At 39.8% G+C, this 13906-nt stretch overlaps 2 protein-coding genes across 3 annotated transcripts in view; one reads left to right on the top strand and one right to left on the bottom strand.

The window, feature by feature from the left end:
• LRMP (lymphoid restricted membrane protein) overlaps window positions 1–7059 on the top strand; it is a 52837-nt gene extending 45778 nt beyond the window's left edge. The window contains exons 33-40 of one of the 2 annotated variants that reach the window (XM_031555277.1): window positions 181–315; window positions 1117–1264; window positions 2176–2219; window positions 2865–2942; window positions 3045–3109; window positions 3534–3635; window positions 3727–3831; window positions 4941–7059. In XM_031555277.1, the coding sequence (XP_031411137.1) occupies window positions 181–315; window positions 1117–1264; window positions 2176–2219; window positions 2865–2942; window positions 3045–3109; window positions 3534–3635; window positions 3727–3831; window positions 4941–5184 (921 nt within the window). In that variant the 3' untranslated portion in view covers window positions 5185–7059. The remainder of the gene's footprint in view (window positions 1–180; window positions 316–1116; window positions 1265–2175; window positions 2220–2864; window positions 2943–3044; window positions 3110–3533; window positions 3636–3726; window positions 3832–4940) is intronic. The other variant, XM_019616800.2, reaches the window with a different exon arrangement.
• The window catches only part of CASC1 (cancer susceptibility 1), an 18053-nt gene continuing 9712 nt past the window's right edge, over window positions 5566–13906 (bottom strand). The window contains exons 8-16 of the mRNA XM_019616805.1: window positions 13607–13710; window positions 13089–13365; window positions 11332–11437; window positions 10023–10189; window positions 8855–8999; window positions 7987–8201; window positions 7186–7353; window positions 6874–6987; window positions 5566–5905 (exon numbers count right to left, since the gene is read on the bottom strand). Of these exons, the coding sequence (XP_019472350.1) occupies window positions 5630–5905; window positions 6874–6987; window positions 7186–7353; window positions 7987–8201; window positions 8855–8999; window positions 10023–10189; window positions 11332–11437; window positions 13089–13365; window positions 13607–13710 (1572 nt within the window). The 3' untranslated portion in view covers window positions 5566–5629. The remainder of the gene's footprint in view (window positions 5906–6873; window positions 6988–7185; window positions 7354–7986; window positions 8202–8854; window positions 9000–10022; window positions 10190–11331; window positions 11438–13088; window positions 13366–13606; window positions 13711–13906) is intronic.

Genomic DNA, 13906 nt, shown 5'->3' with positions numbered 1-13906 from the left:
CTAGTTAAGCTGAGGTCTCTGCCCACTGTAGCTTGCTATCAGGGTACACTGAGTGAGGCTGTTGAGTGCCAGTGTGGTGACTCTGAGCCCAAACGTTGCCCTTCAGTGTCATCAGTTGAGTTTGCCCATTGTTCTCTAAAAACAGCTCACATTTGTTTTTCTTTTCTATGTGTTTGTTAGGCTTTAGTTCCTTTGTGTGAAGAAGATAACCAAGCACAGGAAATTATTAAGAAGCTGCAGAAAAGCTTGCAGTTTCTCAGCCAGTATGCAGCCAGAGTTGCCAGCAGAGCAGAGATGCTGGGAGCTATTAACCAGGTAATGCTTCCCACATACACATTTTGTATAAAAGCTTCTAGTTGTTGAGGGTTAGCAGTACCTGTTGGCTGGACTTCTGCTTTCAGGACTAGATGTGGGAACTCATGTATGCAGAGGAAACTGACCAGTAAGGTTTAGTCCTGGCTCTGCCTTCTCAGACTGCTGCATGTGTTGCTGTTGGGAATCCCAGGCACTGTGAGAGTGACCACATTATGGAGGGAACAGAGCAGCAATGTGGTCCTGATTTAAAATAAAATTAAAAAAAAAAACTGATAGTCTAGGGCTGGTTACAGTAAAGAGCACAAAGATACAATGTGGCAACAACAGTCTTGTTGCTCTAATGGTAATTCTCTGCCTTCTGGGAAGGGTCCTAATGGGGCTTTGGAGGAAGTGTAAGTAAAATATATGGAAACTTTTTAAAATCTAGTCAAATGTTGTGTGTAAGCATGTGGAAGAGCAGCATGAAGGTAAGTCTTGACAATACTAGCAAATGTGTAGTGGGTGTTCAGACTGTAGCTCAAAGAGGGTGAGTTATAAGGACTCAGAACGTTAAAGTATGAACCACATTAGAATAAGGAAAATGACTGGAGAAATGAGATTTGCGTAACTTTGGTGTGAAATAAGAGATGGGTTGCAGTGAAACTTTGTAGAGGTGATGCAACATCCTCTCACTTCTGTCCACTATTGTACAAGATGGAAGCAGATTAGATGACGGCAGAGAAAATAAAATCTTAAAGTCTAAGCACAGTGTAGCTCCTCAGAGAGCCACTTCATTGACTTATGGCCCTCTCACTCTGTCAGGAGAGCCGTATCAGCAAAGCTGTGGAAGTAATGATTCAGCACGTGGAAAACCTGAAGCGCATGTACGCAAAAGAACATGCGGAACTTGAGGAGCTGAAGCAGGTCCTGCTCCAGAATGAGAGGTCATTCAGTTCTCTTGGAGATCGAGGTAACTCAAACCAGCCAGTTGGCCCTTCCTCTTGTTGGGGTTTGCCAGGCAGACCTGCCTAGTTAAAGCTCAACATCTTAGGTAGAGAGGTTTGTATGACTGATGCATCTCCTTTTCTAAAACTAGAGGAAAAATTAGTGCACTAATGATATGTTATCAGAAAAGTTGTATATAAAGTGTTAAGAACTGTGGCATAGTGGGAAGAAACACTGCAAGGATGTGGCAGTGTTCTGGCTTTTCCACAAGCACAGTGAGTATGGTGTTGGTAATCTTACTGCTTCTGAGCAGTACATTTAGGTGCTTGCTCAGTCTGCAGAGTTCCCAGCTGTTATTTCTATGTAGTTCAGTTTTGACTTTGTAGGTGCTTGTGGCTCTTTTCTAAATTTGAATTTCAGCTGCTGAATTGCAGGTGCTCTGAGTTTCCCCCATTTAGCAAATGGTAGAGTGGTTGGGTTTTCAGACAGTGTCATGAACTTGTGGCTTTTCCAGGAGAAGTGTGAATTTCTTCTGAAATAAGCGTGTATTTTAAGAGCAGATAAGGTGGTCTTACTTGTGCACTGCTAAAAATCCTCTCAGGAGCCTAAACCACAGGTTATTCTTTTTAAATTTTGTCTGTGAACCATAACTGACTGTAGAGATTGGCCTAAAACAGGGTGTTTGACTTGATAATGGTAGAAACACTGATAGCAACAGGAATTGATCCTTGCAGAGGATGTGTAATATATGTGTATATTCAGAACTTATCTAGAAATAGCTTTTTTTTTTTCCCCCCCTGAAATCTCATTTCTGCTTTCTGGGAGCATTTTGATGTACTCTCTGCTTAGGCAGATACTGCAAAAAGTCGGACCTCTAGTTGCAACTAAAACTCACTGCATTTGAGTAAAAATTCCTGATGTCTAATCTGTTCACAGACGAATCTACAAACAAAAAGCTCCCCAATTCCTTTAACTTCAAGGTATGGCCCTTTCAGTTTAATGCGTAGTGTCAAGTGTGTGCGTGTGTGTGGTTTCCTTTGCCAAGTCATGCACTGGCACTGTGGTGCATGCTTGACATGATGGTTTTCTCTCAAATATGGGCTGGTGTCATCAAACACGGATATTTTCTCATTTGCCTTGATTCCCCCTTTTCCTTCAGCCCCGAGGGAGCTGCATGTGGCCCCGCTTAGGGCAGATGAGGAGTTCACAGAAGCTGAAATGACTGTGTTCTCATGTAGTGGCTAAGAAATACTGTTCACATGTGGCTCTCCCATTGGCATTAGAAGAGAATGGTTTAGCACAGATGGAAAAATGAATTCAACTCCTGTTGATTGGAGGAATTCCTGTGAGGGAATGCATTCACTTTTGGTGTTTTGCTGGAAGCCTCTACTTAGGTGGGGAAAAGCAGTTAATGTGAAAAGATGCTACTTTAAAAAAAAAAAACAAAACAAACACATGCATTTGGGGCTGTGTGTATCATTTAATTACTTGTTGTGTGTCACTTCAAGCTAAGTAGCAACGTTAAGTTTTTACACAGTTTGTGCCAAAACAGATGGTGTCTTGTGCACTTGGTGAGTAATCCAGTCATTCCTTGATAGAGCCAGTAATGCCTTTTATTCGTACAGCCATCATCATCCTTACGAAGAGTTAGCATTGCAACATTGCCTAGGAGCGCTGGAAATGCAGGTGTTGGGGTGCCACTGGTAAGTAAGGGCTCTCGTGGTGAGGCACGTGTCCCTTCTCAGAAATGGCTGAGTTTCACTGGGAAAAGGCAGCTGCATAAGTGGCTTATGCTTCTTCTCTAGGCCCAACTGCAAGAAACTGGTGGAGACGAATGGAGTGATAAATTCAACAGGAGATCAAGCAGTTGGTAAAGTTGCTCAGCCTCTTCTTTGTCTAGGGTTAAATAATTTTCAGCTCAAGCTGTGCCCATATAAAGTAACTTACGGAGTGTCCTGAGGTATAATAACATTAGGCTGCATCTTTCACGTTAACTCTGTGCTTCAGTAGGTAAATGAGCTTTTATGACTAAATGCTGCAGCTTTTCTTTTTTAAATCTCTCAACACTTAATTGGAAAAACTATATTCTCTTGCATTAGAACTAAAATATGAAAACCAGGTAGCTAATGTTAATGGATTTGGATTTAATTTTAAAAAATCCCTAGTTTTAGGTGACTAATCTTGAAACTGATTTGTCTAAGTCCCAATCAAATGAGTAGGCTACTGCTAAACTTGTAATTTCATGATATGTTTCTGGTGGGGAAATTAAGGCTAGTATGTTTAAAATATGACAGGGGACGACTAGGAGCAAGGCAAAATGAGAAACGTCCTTCCCTACAGCGATTCATTAGCACCTATTCCTGGACAGAGTATGAGGATGACCATTCTGAAACTAAGTAAGTTCTACGGAAATGTCCTCCGTGTTATGAGCTGTCAAATCAAATGCTTGATGGAGAAGCTTTGGAACTGTTGCTTGCTTGCTTTTAGAAATGAGCAGCTGGAATTGCCTGCTGAAATGCAAGAACAACTATCAAGAAAGGAAAGTACCTCTGAAAAAGGAAAGTGTCCATCAAAATGGAACCTGAAGTCAGCGTAAGTTTCTTTTGTTTTTTTCCCCCTCACGTGGTTGTGAGGTAAAGCAGTGGTTGGCTGTGGGAAGAGGAACCAAAGCTGTCGTTTTGAGTTTGGTTCTCAACACTGACTGCTGAAACAAACTAACCAGGAATGAATAACACCAGATGCCAGACTCACCTCTGAGTCAGGGATCCATTAGGAACCTTAAGTGGGAAGGTAATGGGGAGATAGATGGGAGCTTCACACTGCTATCCTACTTTGATTTACTACTCTGTGCTGGTATTAATAGCTGAGCTCTGAGCTACTGGGGCCATGTGACATCTACTCTCATTTTAAAAACACAAAAGAAGAACACCACAGATTTTTTTTTTTTAATTCCTGTGCCTGTGCAACACTTAGCAGCAGGCACAAACTGAGAGACAAGCAGTTATCACCACCAAGTTCAGATTATTGCAGCTAATTTCTCTGGGTCTCCCAGCTCAAAGAGGGCTGTCCTCAAGAAGAATCCTTTCAAAGCCCCTAAATTTAAACTCCTGCCCTATAGGAAAGAATCATGTGCTCTGCACAGGAAAAACTGCATGGATATCCTAAGCTAAACCTTATAGTTTGAGCATTTCTGGGCAAGGAGACAATTGCATGCTAGCATGTAAAACTGAAAAGATAGCAGCAAGAACTATACATTTACTTTCTCTCTATTGTTGGACAAAGAATACATGTTCCCAATTTCATGTGGGAGGCACCAAAGTCCTAGAAAGCAGTGAAACACAGAATTTTTCACGATCTACAAGGCAGCATTTGTGATTCCTCTTCAGAATGGAGCACGTGGCTGCCTGAACTGGGCTTGTCGGTCAGGTGTGTCACCGAAATAAAAAACTTACTGATCTGTAGCACTGTGCAAAGCTCCTAGTGCAACAGAATCCTTGTCTGTCACCTGTGATAGTTAATGGTGTATGTGCTTTTTCAAATCTTGGTTTACTGTCTTGGTGAGTTATTGTGTTATTTTTTGGTTTGTGGGAGCTCTTGGTTGTTTTTTTGTTTTGTTTTGTTTAAGGATGAGGGTTGGGAGAGGAGTTGCAAATTCTGAAGAGGAATGGAAGGAACATTACATGACTTACTGTATTCTGCAGGTGCAATTTAGTGTCATCGTGGGCGTCCCATTTCAAGACTTCCTTTTCCAACGCTAACAAAACACTCTGGGTTTCCGTGTCCATCCTGGTACTGCTTGCTGCTTTTACAAGCTTCCTCACTGGGCTGTCTCTTCAACGACCAGCAGATGCAGCACCTGTAGGAACAGGGGACTCCTGGACTTCACTACAGCAACTGTTGTGGCCATATACAGGACTTCAACACAATGGACCGCCCCCAGTATAACCAAGGTTTGGACCTGTGTGAAGTTACACATCTGAGTTCTAGTTGACAGTATGAGAAGCTACACTGAGATAGGTAATATATTTAAGGTCATGGTTTGGGTTGTGGGCGTTTTGAGGGGTTTTGTCTTTGTTTTTTCATGACTTGAAAAATACTTTTTTTTCTTCTCATTCTGGCGAAAGTTAACTTTTTCAAGTAATGGGGGGGAGTCTTAGTTCTATTCAGGTTTAGAATAAAACAGGTAGTGATTTTGAACGTGGCTCACAATAAATATGACTAAATGGTTCAGCCACAAGAGAATAAATAACTTATTTTAACAAAAATGCAATGGTTACATTTTAGTCATTAAAGCTGTTCCAATAGTTTGAATAGAAAAAGACTGCAGACTTGAATTGTGACTTTATTGGAAGTTTTTGATAATAAAGTTTTAAATGAAAGCATAAAGTATTTAGGAGTATGTTAAAACTCTCGTAGCAAGGAGCAGCTGATAGACAACATCAACAAACAGAAAGTTAGCTGTATTCACTTTATCAATTGCTGCTTTGCTGGCAAAATCTTTCAGCATGTGGTAGAGCGTGGAGTGAAATTCAGAATCTTCTTCTAGTTCCATTGAAAAAGCTTCACTGGCTTCAGTGATCTTCAGCTTCTGTGCTCTCTGACCATTAAACATGTAAAGAGACCAGTCTTCATCTTTGACAAAATCTGCTTTAAGATGCTCACTTACCTGATGCAGGAAAAAAATGGGCTGTAAGATAAAGCTGATAGGACTAATTTAGTACATGTTTGAGTTTACTACAGAAAATCAGTGGTTTGTTGTTTCTGGTTTTTTTTGAACTCTTAATGTAACGTTAGGGCTTTACCTAAATGACTGTGTAGAATAACATCAACACCAACTTATTCCATGGTTTGCCTCTGTAAATGGCAAGTATTGGTCACTGCCTTTCTTGCTGTTCTGACTTATACATAAAGAATAGCTAGCAGCAATGGGTATCATGTATTTCTTTTCTGCTTAGATTAAGTAGTGGGCTTAAAGGCATGTGACGTTCATACAAATATTAACCCAGGGGTGGGAGAACTTCTCAGCATTTCAACAGTATGTTCTGTACCTACAGCCAGAAATGGAGGTATTTCTCTGTCTGGGAGAAGTTTTGACCATGTGCCATTCAGTGACGAAACAAATCAAGTTGTGTGTTCCCTTCTTTATAGTACAGAACAAATGAGAACACCTCTGAAGCTAAGAAGCAGCTTCCAGGTGGTAATTGGATGGTAATTCAGGGGACCTTCTTATAGGTCACTCTATTAGAAATCAGCATCTACCTGTGTCTCCTAGCCTCAGCTAAAGCCCCAGTAGTTGACCTGTATCAGCTGTACATCTTAGCACATTAGCAAGTGCCTTTGTTATTGAGAATTGTACCATTACAGCTCTCAGGCTTGTTCCTCACAAATGCACTTGTGAAGCAGGAGAGAAGCAGGCTTTGAAGTACTGCTGAACACAGATGTGCTTGTTTGTCTGTTTGTTGTTTTTTTTTAAACCTTAAATAGCTAACCTAAAATCTTAGAACTGATGTCCTGTGGATATAGATCAGGACAGGGCTTGAAGACTGAGACAGAAACAACTTCCATCATCTGTGCTTTTGTGTGGTATGTTTCTATACTGGTTTGTCCCTGGAAATTTGATCTAAAGCTACAAACCTTGAACACTACTTGATCTTGACCTGATTCCAGATTCCACTTGCTCCAGCCAAAAGCAAAAGCAGATGCAACCAAGGCCATTTGTTGATATGCCTTAAATTCTGTTAGGGGAGCCTGTAATACAAAGTTAAAAAATATGCATCATTTTCTACCTAATGAAGCTTAAAAAAAAAAAAGAATCTTTAAGCAGACAATTGGCTAAGCTGCCACTCACAACTATGCCTGCTGCCTCTGTACAACTTGCTACATGAAAATGCCTACATGAAGAAGAGATGGAAGGAAAAAAAAAAAGGCAAAACTGCTTGCACGCACCTTTTTGTTCACACAGACATACTTGTATGAATACTCTTCTGGGAAAATATTCAGACCACACTTCTTCAAAACTCTTCTTAAGGTGACAGGGCACATCCATTTTCCTATCAAATGGGAAAGCACATTCTTCTCTCCCACCACTACTGCAGCCAGCATACATTGATTATCCTGTTGCATAAACCAATGAACGCATCTTATTGGTGAAAAGAGGTATCTTTCTGCTTCAGGCATCAACTATTTATTGCCTCATGGCTATTCTGGATACTGTCTACACTAGATATCACCTGATCTTTAGCTCTTAATTCGCAGATCTTGCAGAAAGCCACTTTACTGCCCCATAATTACAATCACACTTACTTCAGTAACAGATATAATTTTAACCAATTTATATGTCAACAGGAATCTGAATAATTGTGCATAATTTGAACTTTTAGAAGGAATGAGTAGCATAAAACATAGGTTGTTTAAAATGTTTTTATTTCTCTTGGCACAGTTTGGAGGGAGAGAAGCAATTTTTCAGTGCTGGTGGAGCAATTTTGACTTTGCTAAAGTAGTATCAATATCAGAACTGTATTGGAATGTTGCACAACAGATGCTTTGTTCTGACCAGCTCATCAAAAATAATTTAAGTCACCTGTAATTTTGGTTGAATTAATGCTTGGAAATGAGGAGAATCCTTCCTTATTTTCAACAGAGAAGCACTGAAATTCAAGTTCTTCTTAACAAGGCACAGCATGATTCTGTATTTATTTTCAAAAAAAGCCTACTAGTCTTTTATATAAAATAACTAAGTTACAGTACCTTAATTTGTATCTGAACCTCTGCAAAGACTGTAGTAATCACAAATACTGCTTCATCTGTACTGGTGGGTCGCAATTCCCATGCCTGATAGGGCATGTTGAGATGAATGTCCTGCAGAAATGCTATTGTATAAAAGGCATCTATCTCAAAAGTGATGTTTTCCTCCTGTGTTTCATATGTTATGTTGCTGATGCCATCTGTTCTCCACTGTTGGCCTTTACAAAAGAGAGGCAAAAAGAAAAAGCTGTACATTAAGAGCTCCTTACATTCAGAATGAGTTGAGAGAAATTCTCTTTACCTAATATTTTAGGGCAAAAGCTTCCCTTCATTTGATAAATACAAAACTGGACTAATCTTGACATTAATACTGACATTAAAGACTCTCCTTAAACTCAAAAGAACAACATGTACTAATGTAACTATTGCTTTTGCTATAGTAACAGCAGTCTGCAATCTTATCTTCAACAGTAACTTCAGCCATCAAACTACCTTAATAGTTTCTGCCTATTCTGCCTAGATTTTAATAACTGAATATCACAGTTGTTTTTAACTTCAAAATTTTGAAGTAACATGACTGTAGGGTAGGGATTAATTTGCCTCAAAGCAGTCTTCATCCTAGCAAAACTTGATTTGTGCTCTAGAGGTGTCCTGCTGCCCCATTAAATAGTGCAGGTTTTTTCTATTAATATCAAAAGCCTTGAAGCAGTCCTTGACTACACACAGTGCAGGAGCAAAACAGAACCAAGAAGATACTTAAAATATTTCTTAGCTCTGAACTGGCTCTTACGTTTAGGTAGTTTTCTAAAAGATTCAAACTCAGGCAGAAATTCTATTAGCCAAACAAAATGAATTTATTTTAACTTGGTACCTGCAGGATCCCACCGGGCTATCACAGGCTCCTTCCAGTAGATCACGCTGTCAGGAAGTCCAAGTGTTATCTGAATTGGTGGATGTGTGGTATCTTCAGACTCTTCTGGGGGGTACGGGTATACCTCCAAGCCACTATCGAGTAACTTTGACAAAATAGGAAGAGGACAGACAAAATGTTTTATCAGAAAATGAAAGAGCCTGAATTGACTGAAGTCCACCTAACCACCTGTAGATCTTTGACATACAATTTAAAATTTACTAGTATAAATGGTGTGCTCATATTGCAAATTTCCAACAAATGTTTTTCCTTATTACGTCCTTCTCCTAAAGTATTTTGCTAGACTTTTTACCAAACGCTAACGTGAAACGCTACTAGTAGCACTTGGTACAAGTTCTGCTGCAGTGCGTGTTTCCCTTCATTGCAACTACAGTGGTGGAAGCAGTAGGAGAATTCAAAGGTCCACTGGTAGTCACCCTTCGTGTGCTCCATTGGCCCTTTCAGGCAGTGCTATGTGGTAAGTGAAGGTATTTAATAGAGCTGAAGTCTACAAAACAAACAGGGGCGCCTAGCAGGTAGAAGCCATGACAAGTTCTGTATGTCTGCACAGTGTCAAAAGGAATGAAAGAGGTCAAATGTGAAATGAGAGACATGAGAGCTTTGTCAGTCTGCTCCCAGTCCTGCTTTCTTTAACCTGTACATTCCACTTATTGTTTTCATTTTCACAATAAAAACTCTGGGAGAAAAAGACACGTTTACCATTTGTGCCCATTTGATCACAAACATCCTGTGGAGGCTGAAAATGGATTTGTTAAATGCTCTTACCATCTTTCCTTATGTATACTTTTCAGATATGAAAAATAAATTTTTCTTTTACTTCCCGAGAGCATTTTCCAGCACAACAATTTAAGTTATCTGTGTTAGCTGTGCTAGTGAGCAGGGACCAAGTGCACACCTTACTGTATGCACATTTGTTTATCTCAGCTGCTGCAAAAATTGACCAAGTCTAATTGAAAACATGATTTGTCAACTTTGGAACTTCAGTTAATTAATTGTTCAAGAGATCAACACGTGTATAAACTGTGTGTATGCCCTGGTGCCAGCTCTAAGGAGTGGCTTAGGATGGCAGGGAAGAAGGCTGCACGAGATGCAGTGTTTCCTCACTTACCTCCACCACACTCCAGCTGTTGATTTGGTGGACCTGAGGTGGAAGTTGAAGCCCATCGATGTGGTACACTCCACCCACAGGGACAAACTGTTGCAAATCAACAGTGTTTTCATCAGTTATCATCTCCTCTTCTTCACTGGTCTTTTCCTGCATCTGTAGAATTTGAACTACATAATAACCAAGCAAAGTGAGTTATCGTGGTGCTTAACCTAAGCCACTGAAATTTCATGCTTCTGTTATTTTTTGCGTTTTCACCAGAAATCATGTGCTTGAAGTGCTTCCCCTTCTGTGGCATTTCAGCTCCACCTACTGGTGTGCCACATATCCATTAACAGCCGATCGAAACAGAAAGAGGATTGCTGGACCATGAAAAGCATTTCTTGTGTTTTAGTACTGAGCACTCCGAAGATTAATCCCTACTCACACTTTGTAGTCAACTCAAAGTGCTTCATACAGAAACGTGACAGAAACCAGTTGCATTACTAATCACAGAAGAATTTCACAGGTGTACAAGACAGTAAATTCTGGCCAAGTTCAGTAAGATTGGTGAGATGACAAATAAGGGAAATAAAAAAGATATAATGCAAGTACAGGCCACGTGCTGAAGGTGAAAGATAGATGGTATTTGAGGAAAACAAAAAGCACTTACGTGAAACAAAATTTTTAGAAAAAGTAATTCATAGTATTTTTTTATGTATAACAGATGTATAAATTCAAGTTTTTCCTCAATTAACTGAAAAAATAAAATAATAATAATAATAAAAAAATTAGGTGGCATCGATACCGTGGATAAAAATGCCCAGAAAAAAATCAAACACAAACCATTGTAGCAGATGTTGCAGAAGAAAAAAGAATGTTACCATACAATAATGTTTAAATGTCTTCTAAACAAAGCTATTAATTTTTCCAAGCTAAATTAACTTCTTAACACTGGTACAACTAAGTTAAATCCAGATAATAACCTGCAAAAGTTCTTGCTGTTTTCACTGCTGCCCTCTCCTATTTTCCTCTCTCCTCCCTTGGCTGCCTGTTGTCAGTGGATTTGTGGTAACTTAGTAGTGTCCTTTCAGACTCCTCCCAAAAGTGGCTGTGTGAGTTTGCCTATTTGCCATTTGTCTCTTTGTCCAGTTTTCTCCCTGTCTTTAGCAATCATTAACAGAAATGTCAACAAGACTCCCATTAGCACGACAGCAGTATAGTTACAAACTTTGTTCTATTCAAGTGGAGATCTGTATCACCATCCTTCCATATAGTCAGCAAGACATTGAGAATAAGCAATGTCATAGTGTTGCAAATAAGAACACAGTACCTTCTGGTGGTATATCAAAGCTTTCTAATTTCTTCTCACTTTCCTCTTCTGTCACCTCATTTATATCAGTTATGCTATTTGTATTTCTTCTAAAAGAAATAGCACTCTATATAAAAAGGAAAAGATTTTTAATTAGGTAGAGAGACACAATAAAAAAAGAGAGTATCACTTTGTTTAAAACAGTGGCTCAAAGAGAAAGAGTACAGCTCCACTCCTGCAGGAGCATTTGCACTCATCTTGCCACAGGGTTAAGGTTTTAGGACAAATCCTTTTTACCTACCTGAGAAAAATAAATTTTATTAAAGATACCCCTCAATTTTAGAATTGAACGTTTAAATAGAGATAAACATAATTGTTTCAATTGCAAATTCCACCTCCAGCATTTAATCCACCGTCAGCATTTAGTCAAGCATCCAATCTTTTTATTAGCAGTGTGTGTACTCAAAACTAACATTTATGCTGACTTTAGAGCAAAAGAGTGCCACAAAGAAAACTGAACCCAGTGTTCAATCCAAAGCCACACTGATAACTCTGCCAGAACCTCAGCTTACAGTCTCAGTCTGTACCTTGCCTGCGATACTTACTCCCTCTCATACTGTTTTCTATTTCCAAAACATCACCTTAGATTTCCAGCCAAATTTCCAGCCCAGATATGATTTCATCTCTGGCATAGCTGACTCTTCTGGAAGCACAGCAATAAGCAAATAACAGTTCAGCACACACACCATGCATATGGAGGCACAGGCACCTCCTGTGTGCCACCGTGCGCCTGCCTGGGAGCAGGAAGAACACGCACCTCCTGACCTGGGCTGCAAGGGGAGAAGGTGTTACCCACATAAACATGGGGAGCTGAAGGCTGAGCCAGACAGGAGGAGAGACTGCAGTGGCTGAGAGAAGTGGAGGCTTCAGAGAGAACATGATAATGCACAAAAAAGAAAGAAAAAAAATAGAAGCAATGAAATTGTAAGTAGGACTGAAAAACATTGGTGAAAAACTGCCAATGGACAAGTCTTGTCATACAAAAAAAACAAGAAAATAGGATTCCAGGCAGTGGTCAAGTCACTTATCTGGAGGTCACTGATGATACCGAAAGTGGAAAACCCAAACCCAATAACAAAAAACAAAACAAAAACAAAACAAAAACAAAACAAAAAAAACAACAAGAAACCCCACAACACCAAATGCCATGACACTTCATTGAAGACTGCAAAGAAAGAGAATCCAGCAGTCAGAAACAGACTTTGAAAGCCCTCTAGTGGCAAAAAAATCAACATACAGGAACTGAGCAGGTAAACTGCTCAACCAAGCCCCAGTGAGCTCTGAATCCTATTGTGCATTCTTTTGATCTTCCTAATATTACATTCTTGCAGTCATCTTATGGGGCTGCCAATTTATGGGATGCAGAATATATTCATCTTGATATACATCACAGACTGCAGCAAATGTCTTACAAGTGCCTAACAACCATCACTGCTTGATCCTGCTCATAAACTGCCAACCAAATGCCAACTCATGCATGCCAACAGACAACTGCTATGTCCTGTCAAAACTTCTCCTTCTACCATTTTTAGGTAGTCTTTGGTCGTTCACTTTTCCATCCCCTCAGAAGGTTCACGGCACAGTGTTAACACAAGTTGTCTTTACCCTTAGAAGTTTCAGAAAGTTGTACAGGGCACATTAAGAAGCAATCACACGTCAGCTGGGTCTCCAGAGGGAACAGTGCTGTAGAACATCCTTTCATGAGCTGATTTACCTACATTTCTCTCGACAGGAAGCATTTCTTCTTCAGTAGTCACTTTGGGCTCCTCTCTGGCTTCCTTTTCCTCTTCTGGTTTTCCTGCATTGTCTTGTGAATGCTGAGTCAACTCTTCGCTATCTAAGACTTCCAGTCTTGGCACTCTCTGGCACTGCAGCCAAAGTGGAGATATGTGGTCGTAGTGGGTGTGCAATATGCGAACAGCAATGCTGCTCACAGCCAGTGACTTTGGAAGATCAAATCCATGATGTGTGTCACAAAAGGCATGATTCTTGAATCTGTACGTAAGTTAAAGAAAAAGAAGTTCCCTAGTAAGATCAGCAGCGCTCATACTGAGAACTGAGTGCAAAGCATCATACACCACTTAGTAAGAAACTGAGACAGCTGAGGAATCTGGAAGGCTGTAGAATAAACCCTATTCAACATGAAAACAGTTACAAGAAACTGGTTCTTGGAGTACTTGACTTGGTTAGACAAAGCCAAGTCTCAAAGTGAATTAAGAATTTCAACATGCTGTACCTTGCTTTCTTCTTCAGATTGGCCCAAATACAGAAAGTAACATTTTTATCCTTTATGACTGTCTGCATATTTCCGGTGTCAGAATCTTCATACATAATAGCTGACTACAAAGAAGAAAGCAGATGAAGTCATGTTCTCTTCTTACTTATATTACTTGGACTTACTTAAATCTACGCTGGAGTAAATTAAAAAAAGGACACATAGGAGCAAAAAATGACAGCAGACCAAGCTCAGCTAAGTTTTATTTATGTACTAGAACATGCCAGGTTATAAATTCAGATCTCTTTGCTAAAACTTTTT

The sequence above is a fragment of the Meleagris gallopavo genome, chromosome 1, assembly GCF_000146605.3.
Source record: "Meleagris gallopavo isolate NT-WF06-2002-E0010 breed Aviagen turkey brand Nicholas breeding stock chromosome 1, Turkey_5.1, whole genome shotgun sequence".
Lineage (NCBI taxonomy): Eukaryota > Metazoa > Chordata > Aves > Galliformes > Phasianidae > Meleagris > Meleagris gallopavo.
This window is presented reverse-complemented; position numbering and strand designations above follow the sequence as displayed.